Source organism: Chiloscyllium plagiosum, unplaced genomic scaffold, assembly GCF_037043375.1.
Source record: "Chiloscyllium plagiosum isolate Xiang-an unplaced genomic scaffold, Cpla_swu_hap1 HiC_scaffold_10, whole genome shotgun sequence".
NCBI classification, from domain to species: Eukaryota; Metazoa; Chordata; class Chondrichthyes; order Orectolobiformes; family Hemiscylliidae; genus Chiloscyllium; species Chiloscyllium plagiosum.
Genome location: NW_028270148.1, coordinates 70,243,025 through 70,258,218, shown reverse-complemented (window position 1 = coordinate 70,258,218; position 15,194 = coordinate 70,243,025). Strand labels below are relative to the sequence as shown.

The 15,194-nt window shown below is 41.7% G+C and overlaps 1 protein-coding gene across 5 annotated transcripts in view; it reads left to right on the top strand.

The window, feature by feature from the left end:
* The first annotated feature begins 5,421 nt into the window (after nt 1–5,421).
* pde10a (phosphodiesterase 10A) overlaps nt 5,422–15,194 on the top strand; it is a 488,240-nt gene continuing 478,467 nt past the window's right edge. For 2 of the 5 annotated variants that reach the window (XM_087991439.1, XM_043696099.2), the window contains exon 1: nt 5,426–6,160. In XM_087991439.1, the coding sequence (XP_087847565.1) occupies nt 6,085–6,160 (76 nt within the window). In that variant the 5' untranslated portion in view covers nt 5,426–6,084. Of the gene's footprint in view, nt 6,161–15,194 lie in introns of all 5 variants that reach the window. The other 3 variants (XM_087991438.1, XM_087991437.1, XM_087991435.1) reach the window with 3 other exon arrangements.

Here is a 15,194-nt window from a genome sequence, read left to right as displayed (position 1 = left end):
ACTTTCTGCTCATCCACATGAATTCTTATCATCTCTGGAAGTATTTTTAAACCTCTCCAGCAGGAAAATCTCTAAGAACCTCATAGGTCTTATTTATTTTTAAGGCCCACACGCATCTATCAAAATTGCTATCTTTCAAACTCAACATAGGTCTGACCTGGTTTGATTAGATTAGATTCCCTACAGTGTGGAAACAGGCCCTTCGGCCCAACAAGTTCACACCGACCCTCCAAATAGTAACCCGCCCAGACCCCTTTCCCTCTGACTAATGCACCCAACACTATGGGGCAATTTAGCATGGCCAATTCACCTGACCTGCACATCTTTGGACTGTGTTAGGAAACCGGAACACCCGGAGGGAACCCACGCAGACACAGGGAGAATGTGCAAACTCCACACAGACAGTCACCCAGGGCTGGTAACGACTCTGGGACTCTGGTGCTGTGAGGCAGCAGTGCTAACCACTGAGCCACCGTGCCGCCCTTTATGTTTCTGAACCGCTGTCTATACGCTTCTGGTGCTAATTCATAAGTACTCAAAATGGCCTGTTTAACATCTGCATAATTTCATTCCCCTCATCTGACTACACTGCAAATGCCTCACTTGCTCTGCCTACCAGCTTAATCTGAACTTGTATTACCCACAGGTACCTGCCTAGTCAATTTTTCAAATTAAGAAGGCTTTGACGTCTTTCTCTAATCAAAATGTGGCAACGTTTTTGACATATTTGTATACATCATTACCTTCGCTCTTCATCTCTATCCTGTTAAGGTGACTTTCCTGACTAATTCACAATTTCTGAACTTCACATTCTCCCTCTTTTTCTCCTCTCTCTCTTTGCTCCTCCAAGAACCTTCTCTCCCTTTCTTTTCCTCTCTCTTTTTCTTCTCTCTGTTTCTCTAACATCTCTTCTTTCCTTTTCTTTATCTTCTAAATCCATTTGCCTCAATTGCAATTTAAGTTTTTCTAACTCTACTGCACTTATCTAATTCTCTGATAGATCTAAGTGCTTGACCAACTCCATTACAATTTCAGCTTTCCTTCTGTCCCTGGTTAAACCCAAGTTAACCTATTTGCTAATTCTAAAAGTCCTTCCTCTATCTTTTTGTACTTTCTTGGCAAAATTGGGAAGCATCTTCAAACCTTAGAATGTTTTTAGCAATCTTAAGAGCCATTTCCCTCACTTTTAATTTAACCAACCACAAGTATCCGAAATTTAACAAATTATCTCACCTGTGTTTAAGTTAAAGATTTTGGACACTAATCGGCAAGTGCTTAAATCTACTGGGACCTTTTGTACCCCAAATCTGTCCAAATCTGTCCAAATCTCTGACTGGGTCTGCCTAAACCTGCCCAAATCTCGGACCGGAGCCCCTGAACTGTTATGACACCGTGGTGAACCCTTTAATTAATTAAACTAAACATCCAGAAAACTCACCTTGCCTCATAATCTGTTGAAATATGAGTGACAGAAAACTCCCAAATTCCACTATTTAAAGAAAATAGTATCAATTTATTTTTTACCTCTAAAAGAGAACATTAAACAACAACTATTCACAACTCTAAGCCCCCCTTTCTCTTAACTGCTCATTATCTGCCTCCAACTCTATAACAATATGCTATTCCAATACGACATTTATTAAAATTACATCAACTTAGTTTCAAAACCACACAGCGACTATCGTCTTCGGTGTCTGTCTTCTTCCGGTTGAAGAGCTCCCTGGGTCATCTTCTTTCTTTTTACTGCAAATCTGTTTCATTTGAAAAGGTACCTTTGATAGAGAGTGTTCCTTTTTTTGGGCCTCTCTTGATAGTAGTTGCTCTCCCTGCAATTTTCAGAGTTTTCAATTTTTGGCCCAACAACAATGAAGATACAGCAATATAATTCCAAGTAACAATGGCTTGCACAAGAGCTAACAGATGTTGTAATGCAGCTACTGCTGTTATCTGACATGGTGGATGTCGCAAGTTTGGAAGGGGTTCTCAAAGGATCCTTGACATGTTGCTGCAGTACATCTTGCACATGGCACTCAGTGTGCTCTTGCGTTTGGCAACATACCTACAGAGCAGCTGGGTCTTGACCCAGAGGTAGGAACACTTTCCCTAAGCCAGGTACAATCTATGTCTTGAGTCATTTGTGGACTTTGGGAATTATTGATTTTTATCTACATGTTTTGGCAGGAAAGGTAGATCATGTCATCTCCTACAAGTTTTATTTTCTTCTTTTTATCTTGTTCCGACTTTCTTACTTTACCCATTTGTCTTTCATTATTCAGTCTCTAGTTTTCACTTTACTAGAGGGTGATTGAGAACTATCTACTGAAAGTAATCAGCCCTCCAAAGGACAGGCTGGGTCTCCCCAGAATAGGTCACTGAACCGTAGTTATCTTTTGTACTAACTTCGCCAGTCTTTACTAGAAAGCTGGTTGCATTCAAAGTGAGTCAAAGAACTGTTGGGTCTGCACACTCTGGATACGTCGTGGTTAAGACAGACTTAACTTTACACTGACAGTTATGCTGCCTATTCTTCAGATCAAACAATAAACAATAAAACCGAGGTTCTTCTACAGCATTTTCTGTTTTTATTTCAGCTTTCTAGCATCCGCTTTAAAAAAAACGTCAACAGCCTGAACTCTACAAATGCAATAGTTTCTGCAAATGATTTGGGATGTTAAAAAACAAACACGAGATTGGTTTCTTTGTGGCGTTAACTGCATCCCGCTCCAATCCAACATGCCAGAATCCAGTATATTGTAGCCATTGGGACTGATGTATCATAATCTTTGATAATTGCAAAGCAAACAGAAGTACCAGAAACATCATCAATCCGGTTAATCTAAAGGTTGGAGATTTTCAATGTTCCCATTTGCTGAGCTCCGCATGGTGCCTGTCATCTTGATCACTGGAGTCGTATAAATAACGTGGACAGTGAACTCCTGAACATTACTGGATCATCTTGAACACGTTTTCGAAATCATGTCACATAACAAACCCGTTTACATAAATCTGCTGTATCCTGATCTATATAAATCCTGCACATATACACGCCACAGCAATAGCTAATGTGCGGCCAGAGAGCTGAAACATGCGGCCTTACATCACATTGAAAATTATTGAAGCTTTCATTTCACTTGTTCACCTGTAAAACCATAAGCTGGAGACGCAGGCTCTGCATTGATAATCATATATAACTGCCACCACACCCCCCGCCCCCCTCCCCCCACCACCACATACACGTTATTATCATTCTGACAATAACAACAAGTTGAAACAAATAAAAAAATGATACCCTCCCTCCCTTCCACAAATGTCAAAATACAAAATCTTGGAGCAAAGCCTAAAAAATTGCTGGCGCAATTCTTGGGCCAGATTTTGCAACGCGTTTCAAAACTGTGCAGATCTTGAACTGTCGCCCCCCCCCCCCCCCCCAATCTGTCCCAAATGTCAGGTGGCAAAACTCCAGCTAACTGATTCACATGAACAGGGGGCAAGTGATCAATGTCTGTCAGCAGGGGAAGGAGACTGCAAGAGCTGGTGGATAAAACAGCGCTTTGGCTGATCTTAAAACAAAGCGGGGGAGGCACTACACACTCTGAAGTATTGCTCTACAATCTGTAACCATGCGTTTTATGAATTCCAGGCTCGGTATAAGGACATTTTCAACGCAATCAGTTTGCTCGTTTCTCTCTTGATGATTGCCAGAAGGAGATGATTTTTTTTAATAATCCCATTAGGGTCGCATTGGGAAAAAAAAAGCTTCTTGTGTCAAAGCCAGAGCATTGACGTCAGTAGCTTTGACGTCAGCGGCTGCTCTCCCAAACCTGAGAGTGTTTGCTTTAGAAAGCTCATCAATAAATAGGAGCTGGCACTTACACAGTGAAAAGGCAAGGGAACGAGGTGGGGGCATCTATCTGTTTCAGGCTCGGGGGTGGGGGGGAACACAAATAAATCCGAATTTGCCCCCTAATACCCCCCACTCCACATTATAGTTTATGCAGTAAATAGTTTAAGATTGGAAGCAAAATAAATGGAGCAAGACACAGCAGACAGGACAGCCACATCTCCAAGTAGGAGCTAGCTTGACCGATGATGATTGTTTGATTATGTGTGGCCAATGAATATATTAATGATGATTGAGGTGTTCGTATGTTCACATTACTGTGTGGAGCTGTGTTGTCTCTGGGTGAGTGGGATTCTGATTAACACGATCTATTTACAGGAGAGCTCGCATTGAAGTGCAGCTTGCATTGTGTCAGCACAAACTCCCGGCGGAGTTATTTCATTCATTCGTTCATTCACAAGACTAAGGCACGTTTAAGTGAAGCCTCCCAACGCAGAAAGGAAGGGGAGAGCTGATTAAATGGCAGCAGTTTCAAGGGGGTTTAGCCGACTTCTGACAGTGACAGCTCCAGTCTCCGAACTGTCAAAATACAACCATCGACCCTGAAACCACAGCCCCAGCCCCGTTCCTCTCTGCGCAGCTACTGCTGGACCCTGCTGAGACCTTCCAGCATCTGCCGGTGTCCCGGTATGTAAATATACCTGTACTCCTAATGTTTAAACTCGCTGATTGTTAACCCGGACTCTTCGCCATCTGCCAGGCGCAGCGTGTTATTAATGTTTTCTGTGTGTGTGGGTGGGGTAATGAGTCTTCAGGATAGCAACATGGGGTTATGTAGTGCTTTCAGGGATGGATGGGAAGGTACCCCGGGTTCTCTGGAACTGGGTGGAGTGTTTCTGTTGGTCTTTAATGGACCCCAGAACAGGGTTCGGGGTGAAAAAGAAAACGAGACAAAGTTGTGGTCAATAGCCAAGAGAGATTCGTCGAGCCAGCAAAGACGTGTTATCATTTTCATTATCCAAGAATGAGCGTCAAAGTCTTGCCGGTGGGCGTGAGAGCGGGGCCACCATTCCTCTCAGTCCCCAGTGCTCACTCCGGCTTCTCGGCTGTGGGAGCCAGCACCCTCTGCTCCGATTCAAACCTTAACTTCTGGCCGTCGGTCTCATTGGGGGCCGGTTCGTTGTAACTTCAAGGCTTGTGACCCGCTTTGAGGAGACTGCGGAGAGGCCGCTGCACAGAGGACCCCCCCCCCCACCCACCTCCCAGGCTGATGCTCACCCTCAGTGTCAACCCAACAGAGTGGTCTCCGCTGCGGTTCTACAACGAAGCAAGCAATTGTTTCCTTTTTGTTTTGAGAAAAAAAAAGACAACTTGGACCAACTGGAAGGAACAGGCGCAATGGGAGGCGAAGGAGGCTGTGACTGGAGAAAAATGCAGGGACGGCTTTTTGCGAAGGAGGCGAAGCAAGTTCCCCCCCGTCCCCTCTGTCTCGCCCCCCACCCTCCCCTCCCTCTCTTCCACGTGAAATCTCCGGTTGTGACAAGCGCGGAGCCCCCTGGCGCCCAATGGCCGGGTGCTGCTCTGTGACTGTGTCTCTCTCCCACCTCTCCTTCTGGATAAGATGCTGACTGCACAGAGCTGACTCATGGACAAAGTGGGGCCTGACACCCCCCTCCCTCCCCTTGGGTGAGGGGGAGGGGGGGGCTTCCCTCTGCACCCCGGCAGATGCCAGTTCTCTGGCCAAGCTGCGGGTGCCCAGCTCGGTTTGTGCCAGCTCTCATTAGGAGCTTGGCACCGTCAGACCACTAACCCAGTGAGGCTGGGCAAAGGGGCGCAAACGGACTTTTCCGCCGAAAGAAACAAGCCCCTGGAAGCAATCCTGGGCACACGTGATCTGGGATCTGGGATCCACAGCAGCAGGTCCTCGATCCCTCCCTCCCTCCCTCCTTCCCTGCTTTCGCCTCTGTGGCTGGGAAAAGCGCGGGTCTCGAAGTTTCATACTCCAAAGATGAACACAGGAAGAGATTGAGCTGCCAAGCCCCAGCGCTGCACAGGAAGCCACTGGCACGGTCAGGGGGATCTTCACTCGTCCTCCTGTCAGCTCCAGGCTGCACCAAGTCTCCTGGCTTTGTAGACAAGCTTCACTTTGTCCCTCCGCCCAGCCAGTCCTGAACGGAACACCAGACCGAACAGCAACAGACACACACAAACCGGACAGCAAGGAACATCGAAACATCTCACCGATGTCGAAGAAACGAAAAACTCTTGAAGGATCCCCGGTCTCAGCAACCTCGCCATCTTTCGACGCTGGCGATCAAGGTAAGGGACCGGCCCACAAGGTGCACTTTTACATTGTCAGGCTCGGCTCTGACCAGTTGTAAGGCCATGCACAGGAATGGCCCAGTGGGAGAGGTGACCAACTCCCCCATCCCTCCAGCTCTTCACCCTCCCCCCTCCCCCCCCCCCCTCCCCTAACCTTCAGACCCTCAGTCAAAACCTGATCATTCCCCTCGGTTCAGTGTCAAAGGGGAATGCCAGGCCAGTTGGGTACATCAGTTCCCTGTGCAAGCAGAGACCTTAGAGAGACCAGTTGGTGTAAAATTCCATTTCAGTTGCTTTTCTTGTTGGATTGTTTGTGGTCTTTATCGCATCTGACGTCAAATGGCCAGATTGCACCATTGAGGAGTGAAATTAGAGGGACTGAGCAGGCAGTCTGCAACAAGGACTGGATTTCCCCCAGGTTCCAATCTTCGGGGGTGTCAGTGCTTGTATTCTGCTCATAACAGTGGAATATGGAGCATCCAACAGTCCCAAGAATGTGCCCATAAAATAGGTGGCCTTCTCATCCTGATTGCCTTCGCTGGGAGGAAACAAGCCTTTTTTGTGTGTTCAAAGCAGAGTTCTTCCACTCGACACAACCACGTCAGGATACTGTGGTGCCGTTTACTGAATGTAATTCAGCGTCTTCAATCAAAACGGGAAATTTGAATTACAGATGGCATTATGTGTCACCGGAGTCGACATGAATAGTAAAAATCTAAACCAAAGCTTGAGAAATAAACTACGCATCTCTGACACTGGAAAGCAATTGATTGGAAAACGTTGTACCCACTTTGTCCAATAGGTTAAGTAGCAGGGCCCTGAGCTGTATAACAATTGTCTAGGTGCAAATATAGAATTTACATGCATTTGTAACTTTAGGAAGAAATGACATTCAACTACAGAGCTGGAACATTCTGAGCAGGCCATTGTGGCAGATTTGACTGTATTTTAATTCTCCCTTCAGGATTACAACGTTTTACGTGCATTTTGGTGTATTTATTAATGGAAATATACAAAGTAAGGATGCAGTTTACTGGGTATGTTAATTACTTAACCTGTGACCATCATTGGTGCTCTCAACTCACTGCGCCATTTGAGATTCGGAAAACATTAAACATCATTTTGTTAATGTGTAAGAATGAAGCAGAACATAACAGGAACTTAAGACCTTCTTAATTCAGTCATTTTGATGTTAGCTTTTCTTTCCTCTAAGACATATTTGACTAGCAAACTACAGAATCTCTGCACATGGAAATTCTGCTTTACTAATATTTAATAAAGGATGTTTGATATTGTTATTCTGGGTACCTTGTACTGTAATGCATCCACATATTGGGATATGGCAATCTATTGAACGTCATATCTTCTGGAATCTGCCTTGTTGTAAATGAAACAAACCAAATAGCTTTTGGATATTTGTCATGGTAAAGGCAGTCTTGAACTAATGTCAGGGAAAGTAAGAAAACTGTGTTTTTTTGTTTAAGTTGTAAAGCTGAATGACTGTAAATGGACTTTTTTTTTGCAATTTGCTCCTCCAAAAAAAATGTTTTTCATGGGATACACAATGTGTTCTTAATTGGCTTCTGAGATTTTCTTTGGGACTGATTCATGGGATGTGAATTTCACTGGCCAAGCCAGTATTTATTACCCATCCCCAATTATCCAGAGGGCAGTTAATAGGCAACCACATTGCTGTACATCTGGAGTCACATGTACGCCTGACCAGGTAAAGAAAGCAGTTACCTTCCTTAAAGGACATTAGTGAATCAGATGGATTTTTTTCTGAAAATCAACAAGTTTCATGGTCATCGTTAGACCCTTAATTCCAGTTTTGTATTGACTTCAAATTCTACCATCTGTTATGGCAGGATTTGAACCCAGGTCTGCACAACATTACCTGGGTCTGTGGATTAATGATTTGCCACTAACTAATAGATTCAGAGCCAGGATTAGTTAGTAACATCTTAGAAAAGACAATAGAAACTTTAACATGGCAGAATTTCAAATTCAGTTTGAAGAGGTGAAGCCTGGTTCTAAGACTGGTGTATAAATCTAACAAAGGTAATTGTATCAGTATGAAGGCAAAACTGGCTAAAGTTAGCTAGGAAACTGGGTTGTACAGTAGCAAAGTAGAGATGCAGTAGGACACATTTAAGGAGATATTTAATATCTCTGAGTAAAACATTACCCCAATGAGCAAGAAAGACACTTGCAGAAGAAGGCATCATTCATGGCTAAATAAGTTAAGTTAAGCATAACTTAAAGGAACACCACAAAATCCTGCAGAGGTTAATGTTTACTTAGAAGGTTGGTCAGATTTTAAGGAAAAGAAGGAATGTGTTGTAGATGTACAGGACATTGGTGAGGCCATTTTTAGAATTCTTCATTCAATTCTGATCTCCATGCTACAGGAAAGATGTTGTTAAACTTGAAAGGGTTTAAAAAAGATTTACAAGGATGGTGTTGGGATTGGAGAGCTTTAATGTTAGGGAGAAGCTGAATTGGCTGGGGTTTATTCTGCTGGAGCATCAGAAGCTGAGGGGTGACTTACTAGAAGTTTATAAAATCATGGAGGGCATGTACAGGGTGAATTTGCAAGGTCTTTTTCCCAGGGTAGGGGAGACCAAAACTAGAAGACATAGGTTTAAGATGAATGTGGAAAGATTTAAAACAGACTTGACAGGCAACTTTTTCACGCAGAGCGTGATGCGTATATGGAATGAGCTGCCACAGGAGGTGGTGGAGAAGGGTACAAAAGCAACATTTAAAAGGCATCTGGATGGATGCATGAAAGGGAAGCATTCAGAGGGATGTGGACCAAATGCTGACAAATGGGACTGAATCAATTCAGGATATCTGATTGGCGAGGACGAGTTAGACCGAAGAGTCTGTTGCTGTGTTGTATAATTCTATGACTCTATGACAAAACGACACAGAGGGGGAAAGTGGTGTATGAGTTAAAAATTCATATTAATATAAAATCATGTAGTAGGGTTCAGGAAAGATTTATGAAGATGTTGCCAAGGTTGGAGAGTTTGAGCTATAGGGAGAGTTGAATAGGCTGGGGCTGTTTTCCCTGGAGCGTTGGAGGCTGAAGGGTGATCTTCTGGAGCTTTATAAAACCATGAGGGGCATGGATCAGGTAAATAGACAAGGTAGGGGTAGGGGAGTCCAGAACTAGAGGGCATAGGTTTAAAGTGAGAGGGGCAAGATTTAAAAGGGACCCAAGGGGCAACGTTTTCATGCCAAGGAAGGTGCATGTACGGAATGAGCGGCCAGAGGAAGTGGTGGAGGCTGGTACAATTGCAACATTTAAAAGGCATCTGTATGTGTATATGAATAGAAAGTTTTTGGAGGGATATAGGCCAAGTGCTGGCAAATGGGACTAGATTAATTTAGGATATCTGGTTGCACGGATGAGTTGGACCAAAAGGTCTGTTTCCGTGCTGTACATCTCTATGACTCTAACAGCAAAAAAAATCTAATATTGGTATTCTAGAGAGTGAGTCTGAGGAAATGACAGAAACTAAGAAATGATGATTGCATTGAAAAGGTATTTGTATGTGTCTTCACTGCAGAAGACAGAAAATGTCCTAAAGGCATTGGAAATTCTGACATGGAAGGAAGGAAGAATTGAAATCAATCACCATAAGCACCAGGGAAGAGGTGTTGGGAAAAATGTTAGACCTAAAGTCTAGATCCCGGGCAAGAAGGCCAACATCCACAGAAAGAAGTGGCTGCAGAGTTAACAGAAGCCTTGATTACAATTTTCCCTTGTTAGGAGAAAGTGGAACTAAGGGACAAAGTTTCAGAATAAGATGGCTTATTTTTAAGATAGAGATTAGGACAATACTTTTCTCGTGGATGGTTGTGAGTCTGTGGAATTCTCTTCCCCAGAAAGCAATAGAGACTGATTATTCACTTTACCCAAAGCTGAGATAAATAGATTTTTAATAGACAAAGGAGCCAAAGGTAATGGATAGCATGCAGATGAGAAATTGGAGTTGATCAGCTCTGATTTTGTTGAATGGTACAACAGGATTGAAATGCCAAATGGCCTACTTCTGTTCCCATATCCTCTGTTCCTCTGTTTAGATAGATGATGGAAATTATAATCGATGATAGATGATAAACAATGGACATATGACACAGAGGTGAAAAAGTGCATCGCACTTGCTGTGTGATTCAAAATATTGACAGGTTCATTTTCCTTCCAGAACAGTAAGCAGACTATCAACTGACTGAGTTGAATTTTTCTCTTTATCCTTTAATTGGATGTGACAAAGCCAGTATTTGTTGCCCATACCTGATTGCCCTTGAACTGAGCAACTTACTCGGCAATTAAGAGTCAACTACATTTCTGCAGGCCAGCCCAAGTAAAGGTGGCAGATTTCCTTCCCTAAAAGACACAAGCAAACTAGATCAGTTTTTATAACAATTATGAGAAATTTGTGGCATCAGTTTTGAGACCAGCTTAACATCTAGATTGATTTATTGATTGTAAATTGCATTCATTGTTACAATGGATTTTGAAACCATGCTCTCAAACCATTACTTTGAGCTGTTAGCTTATCCCAGTGACTTTATCATTACATCATTGTCTCTCCAATGTAGCCATTGAGGCTGAATGAGCAAGTGATATATGACTAGCCCTCTGCCAATGCTGCACTCAATTCCACACTAAAAGCCAGTTGAGAAAGGTGAACTACAGTTTCATTGAGTTCTGAAGAAGGGTCACAGGACCTGAAACATTAATTCTGATTTCTCTCCACAGATGCTGCCAGACCTGCTGAGTTTTTTCAGCAATTTCTGTTTTTGTTTCTCATTTCCAGCAGCCGCAGTTCTTTTGGTTTTTAATCAATTTCATTAGTTTGCTTTTTATTTGCTTTTCAACACAAGCCAGCATTTAATTTCAAGTCAACACTTATCCACAGTGTTAGGACTGAAATTGGATGCTGTGCACTGCCAGAAATCACAGCGATAATCACTTTGATACGATGGAATTTCACATGCAAGGTCACCAAATTCCTTCATTTATGTCATAAAGAACAAGCTGGGGTAGGGCAAGATGGAAACATGCGACTTAAAATAGTTTATCTAAAATAAATTGTTGGTGACACCAATTTAGTTACACACTGATTTTAGTAGAAAATATACTGACTCAATAAGGGCTCTTGTGGCACAATGTTGTGTCTCTATCCCTGAGCCAGATGGTTCAGGTTCAAGTCTCACCTGCCCCAGACAGATGTTACAACATGTCCAAGCAGATTTCTAAATACCTCTTTCTATACTTGCAGAATACAAGTAAATATATTTCATGTATTTTGGACCATCCTCGGCCACTCAAAACATTCTTAAGCAAGCAGCCCAGACCATGACTTTGCAATTTGTTTTGTTGAGTGTATAGTGAAAACTATCCGGATAAAGTTAGCGAGGTTGACTACCAGGTTTCAAACAGACAAAAAAAACTTATTCACAAAATTAGACAATGAAACACAAAGAATAGGATAAAGAATCCCTACAGAACTAAGTCTATTTAAACTAGACTCAAGTATACTGTTCTGAATATACGCAACAGTCCCAATAAGCGAACCCCCTTTAAAACATGGTATGAAAAAGAATCAGATGCTTACAGGTTGTAGATAAAAGGGCAGAAGAGAATTTCCACATGGTTCACTGTTGAACCTCCAACCAGTTCTGGACTGAACTAAACTGCTCAGCTCGAGAGCTACTACTTCCCTTTCATTATACAGTCACTTCTAAAACATGACCACTTCGGCCTGACGTCTCATCTGTTTACATATAAATGAAAAGGCCTCTCAATACCCTTTAGTCTCTGTACCAAACCAGACTGACTGGAGTCCGGCCTGGTTTATTACCCCTCTGAACAAATCAAAGACAAAGTATCCTTGAGCCAAGGAACAGCTTTTAGAAAAAAAAGCTTTGTGACACATGTATACATTTACTGAATTAACATCTGCCACTTTTCAGTAACCTAGGAGGTAAAGCATGTACAATGATCAAAAACACTCACTCTGTTTTCTCTGTTACTATTTCAGAAATAAAAGCACAAAGCTCAGACATGTGTAATGAGACACGGATAACAAGACATGCATGTAATATGAGATGAAATGAGTACAGTTAGGAGAGATGATCTAAACTCAGATGATATACAGTCCATTTGGGCAGAGGTGAAAAAGCAGCAAGGAAAAAATAGACATTAGTAGGAGTAGTGCACAGACCCCCAGACAGTAACCAATCTGTGAGAAAGGCTATATATCAACAAATAATAGGAGATGTGAAAAGAATGGAATGAAAAAAAAACACTGTAGAAAACTACAGCATAAAGAGACTTGGGGGTATTTGTGCACAAATCACGGAAAGCTGGTATACAGGTGCAGCAGGTAATCAAGAAGTCTAATGGAATGTTGGCTCTTATTTCAAGGCAGGGGGTGAACTGTAGGAATAGGGAAGTTTTACTGTAACTGTATAAGATGCAACATCTAGAGTACTGTCAACAGTCTTGTTCCCCTTCTTTAAGGAAAGATACCGTATTATTAGAGGCAGTTCAGAGACTGTTCACTAAGATGATCACTAGTATGGAGGGATTATCTAATGAGCAAAGGCTAAACAGGATGGAATTAGTGTCACTGGAATTTATAAGAATGAGAAATGATCTCATTGAAAAATATAGAACTCTTAAAGAGTTTGACAGGGTAAATGCTGAGATGATGTTTCCCTTTATGCAAGAGTTTAGGGCCAGAGGACGTAACCTAAGAATAAAGGGACACTGGTTTAAGCCCAAAATGAGGAGTTTCTTTTCTCAGAGGCTTGAGAGTCTTTGGAACTCCTTGCCACATGTGCAAATTAGATGGATTGGCCATGCTAAATTGCCCTGTAGTGTATAGGGATGTACAGGCTAGGTGGGTTAGCCACGGTATATTCAGAGTTTCAATGTTCATTTTACTAATAAATCAAAATGTCACATTATGGGCCTTGGACCTAGGCATAGAGTGGGGGAGCAGGGTCTGGTTGAGATACTGTTTGAGTGGTCACTGCAGACTTGATGGGCTGAATGGCCTCTTTCAACAGTGTAGGGATTCTATAATCGATTGTATGATTCCATACAGAATGGGGGCAGAGTCTTTGTGTATATTTAAGGCTGATATTGATAAATTCTTGACCAGCAGGGGAATCACAGGTTATGGGGAAAACACAAGAATGAATATGAGCAATTTTGGATCAGCCATGATCCTACTGAATGAAGAAACAGGCTTGAGTGCCTCCTCCTTTTAAGGTCTCATGGTCTTGTGCGTTGATGTGTATTAGGGTCACATACATATTAAATGTCTATTACCTTTTATTTGATTATGTGAATTCTGATTATCTATATCTGGATTCTCAATCCATCTCATGTGCCTAATAATGAATGTATTGAATAATACTGCTTTAAAGTATGTTGCTTAAAGACTCTTCCCCTAGGCCTGTCCCAGCCAGAATTATTCTTCTACTTTTAATGTTGCTGCTGTAAAGTAATATGTTTGAAATGTAGCCAATAATTATTGTATTAGGTTACATGAATTAATATTACATCTGTATGCCATTCGTCTTTCTGTTGTTTCTAACAGAAATGTTTATCTATTTTAAATACGGTGTATACAAAAATGCATTAAATATTATTGTGCTATCACTACAAACCATTAATTTCTTTTATCTTTTATCTCTGTTACTTCTTAGACGCTTTGAGGTTTGAAAACATCTAGTAGAATTATATGTTTCAAGTAAAGTAAATGTGTATGCACACCATCAGTATTCAATAAAGTTGAACAGGGACATTCTTTATGCTGGTAAAATAAATCCAGTGTATAAGTCTTCAGTCTCTGAACTATGAACTGACTGTTTTCATAAAAACTGACCTTGGGTCCAAAAGGTAGTAACCATGTTAATTAATTTCAATGCAAAGATTTTCCTTAAAATGTTTACTGATAAATCAGGATGTCACATTATGGGCTTTGGACCTAGGTGTAGATTTCTTTTGAATTTTTGTGATAGTAAATGAAATCAATTGCATCTTTTAAAGTTCTGGCATCAAATCCAACAGAAGAAAAGCTTGAGTACTCATCTCAAAACACTAAACGGTTTTTTGAAGGTCTATCACAACTTTAATACATTAAATTGGATCAAGGGGACTCATTCCACCCTGTTCATCTTTTTTTCAACTTAAAACCTAACCATTTTGTACAAATGGTATGCCATATAAATAACCACAATCATTATATCAGTTGATGTAAAAACTGTAGCAAGCGTGTAGCACCCTTAACTTAAAAAAAACTCCAGATATTTCACAGGTATGTTACTGGAGGATATTTGACACCAAGACATATAGAGAGATATTAGAATAGATGGTCCCCAAAGTTGATTCATAGGTGCTTTTAAAGAGACTGCGGTGGGTATGGTGAGGGACTGAATTTCAGAACTCAGGGTCTTGGTAGTTGAGTTCACAGAGGAATGGAGTTGTGGAATGATCAAGGATGATAGCTTTGGTTCTCCAAATAATTAGTGGAGGGAATTTCTGCTAATCCAAAAGTGGATGTAGGACCAGCAGCCTAATAGCTCTGAGATAGTGGTGGGTACAAAAGAGGAATTTGTAGGAGACAGCTGGAATGTGCCTCAGTGAATACAATAGGAAACTAGTATTGTTATAGGCCCCATGAGCCAGATCCAATGAGATCATGGCTGATTAGCAGCTTAACTCCAGATATCGACCTTTGTCCCATACCCGTTAATACTTTTGATTAACTGCAGCCTATTAAACTCAATTTAAAGTATAACAATTTATGTAATATAAATTATCATTTCCAAAGTGAATTCCAAACTTTGTCCATTCGTTACACATAGACTCATCATGAGTCTGGCGCTATATTTTAGGATTTTGTAGTCCTAGACACATCAACCAGCGGAAATTGTTTCTCCCCTTCTACCATATATTTTCCAATTAATATCTTGAATACTTTCAACAAATCATCATTTT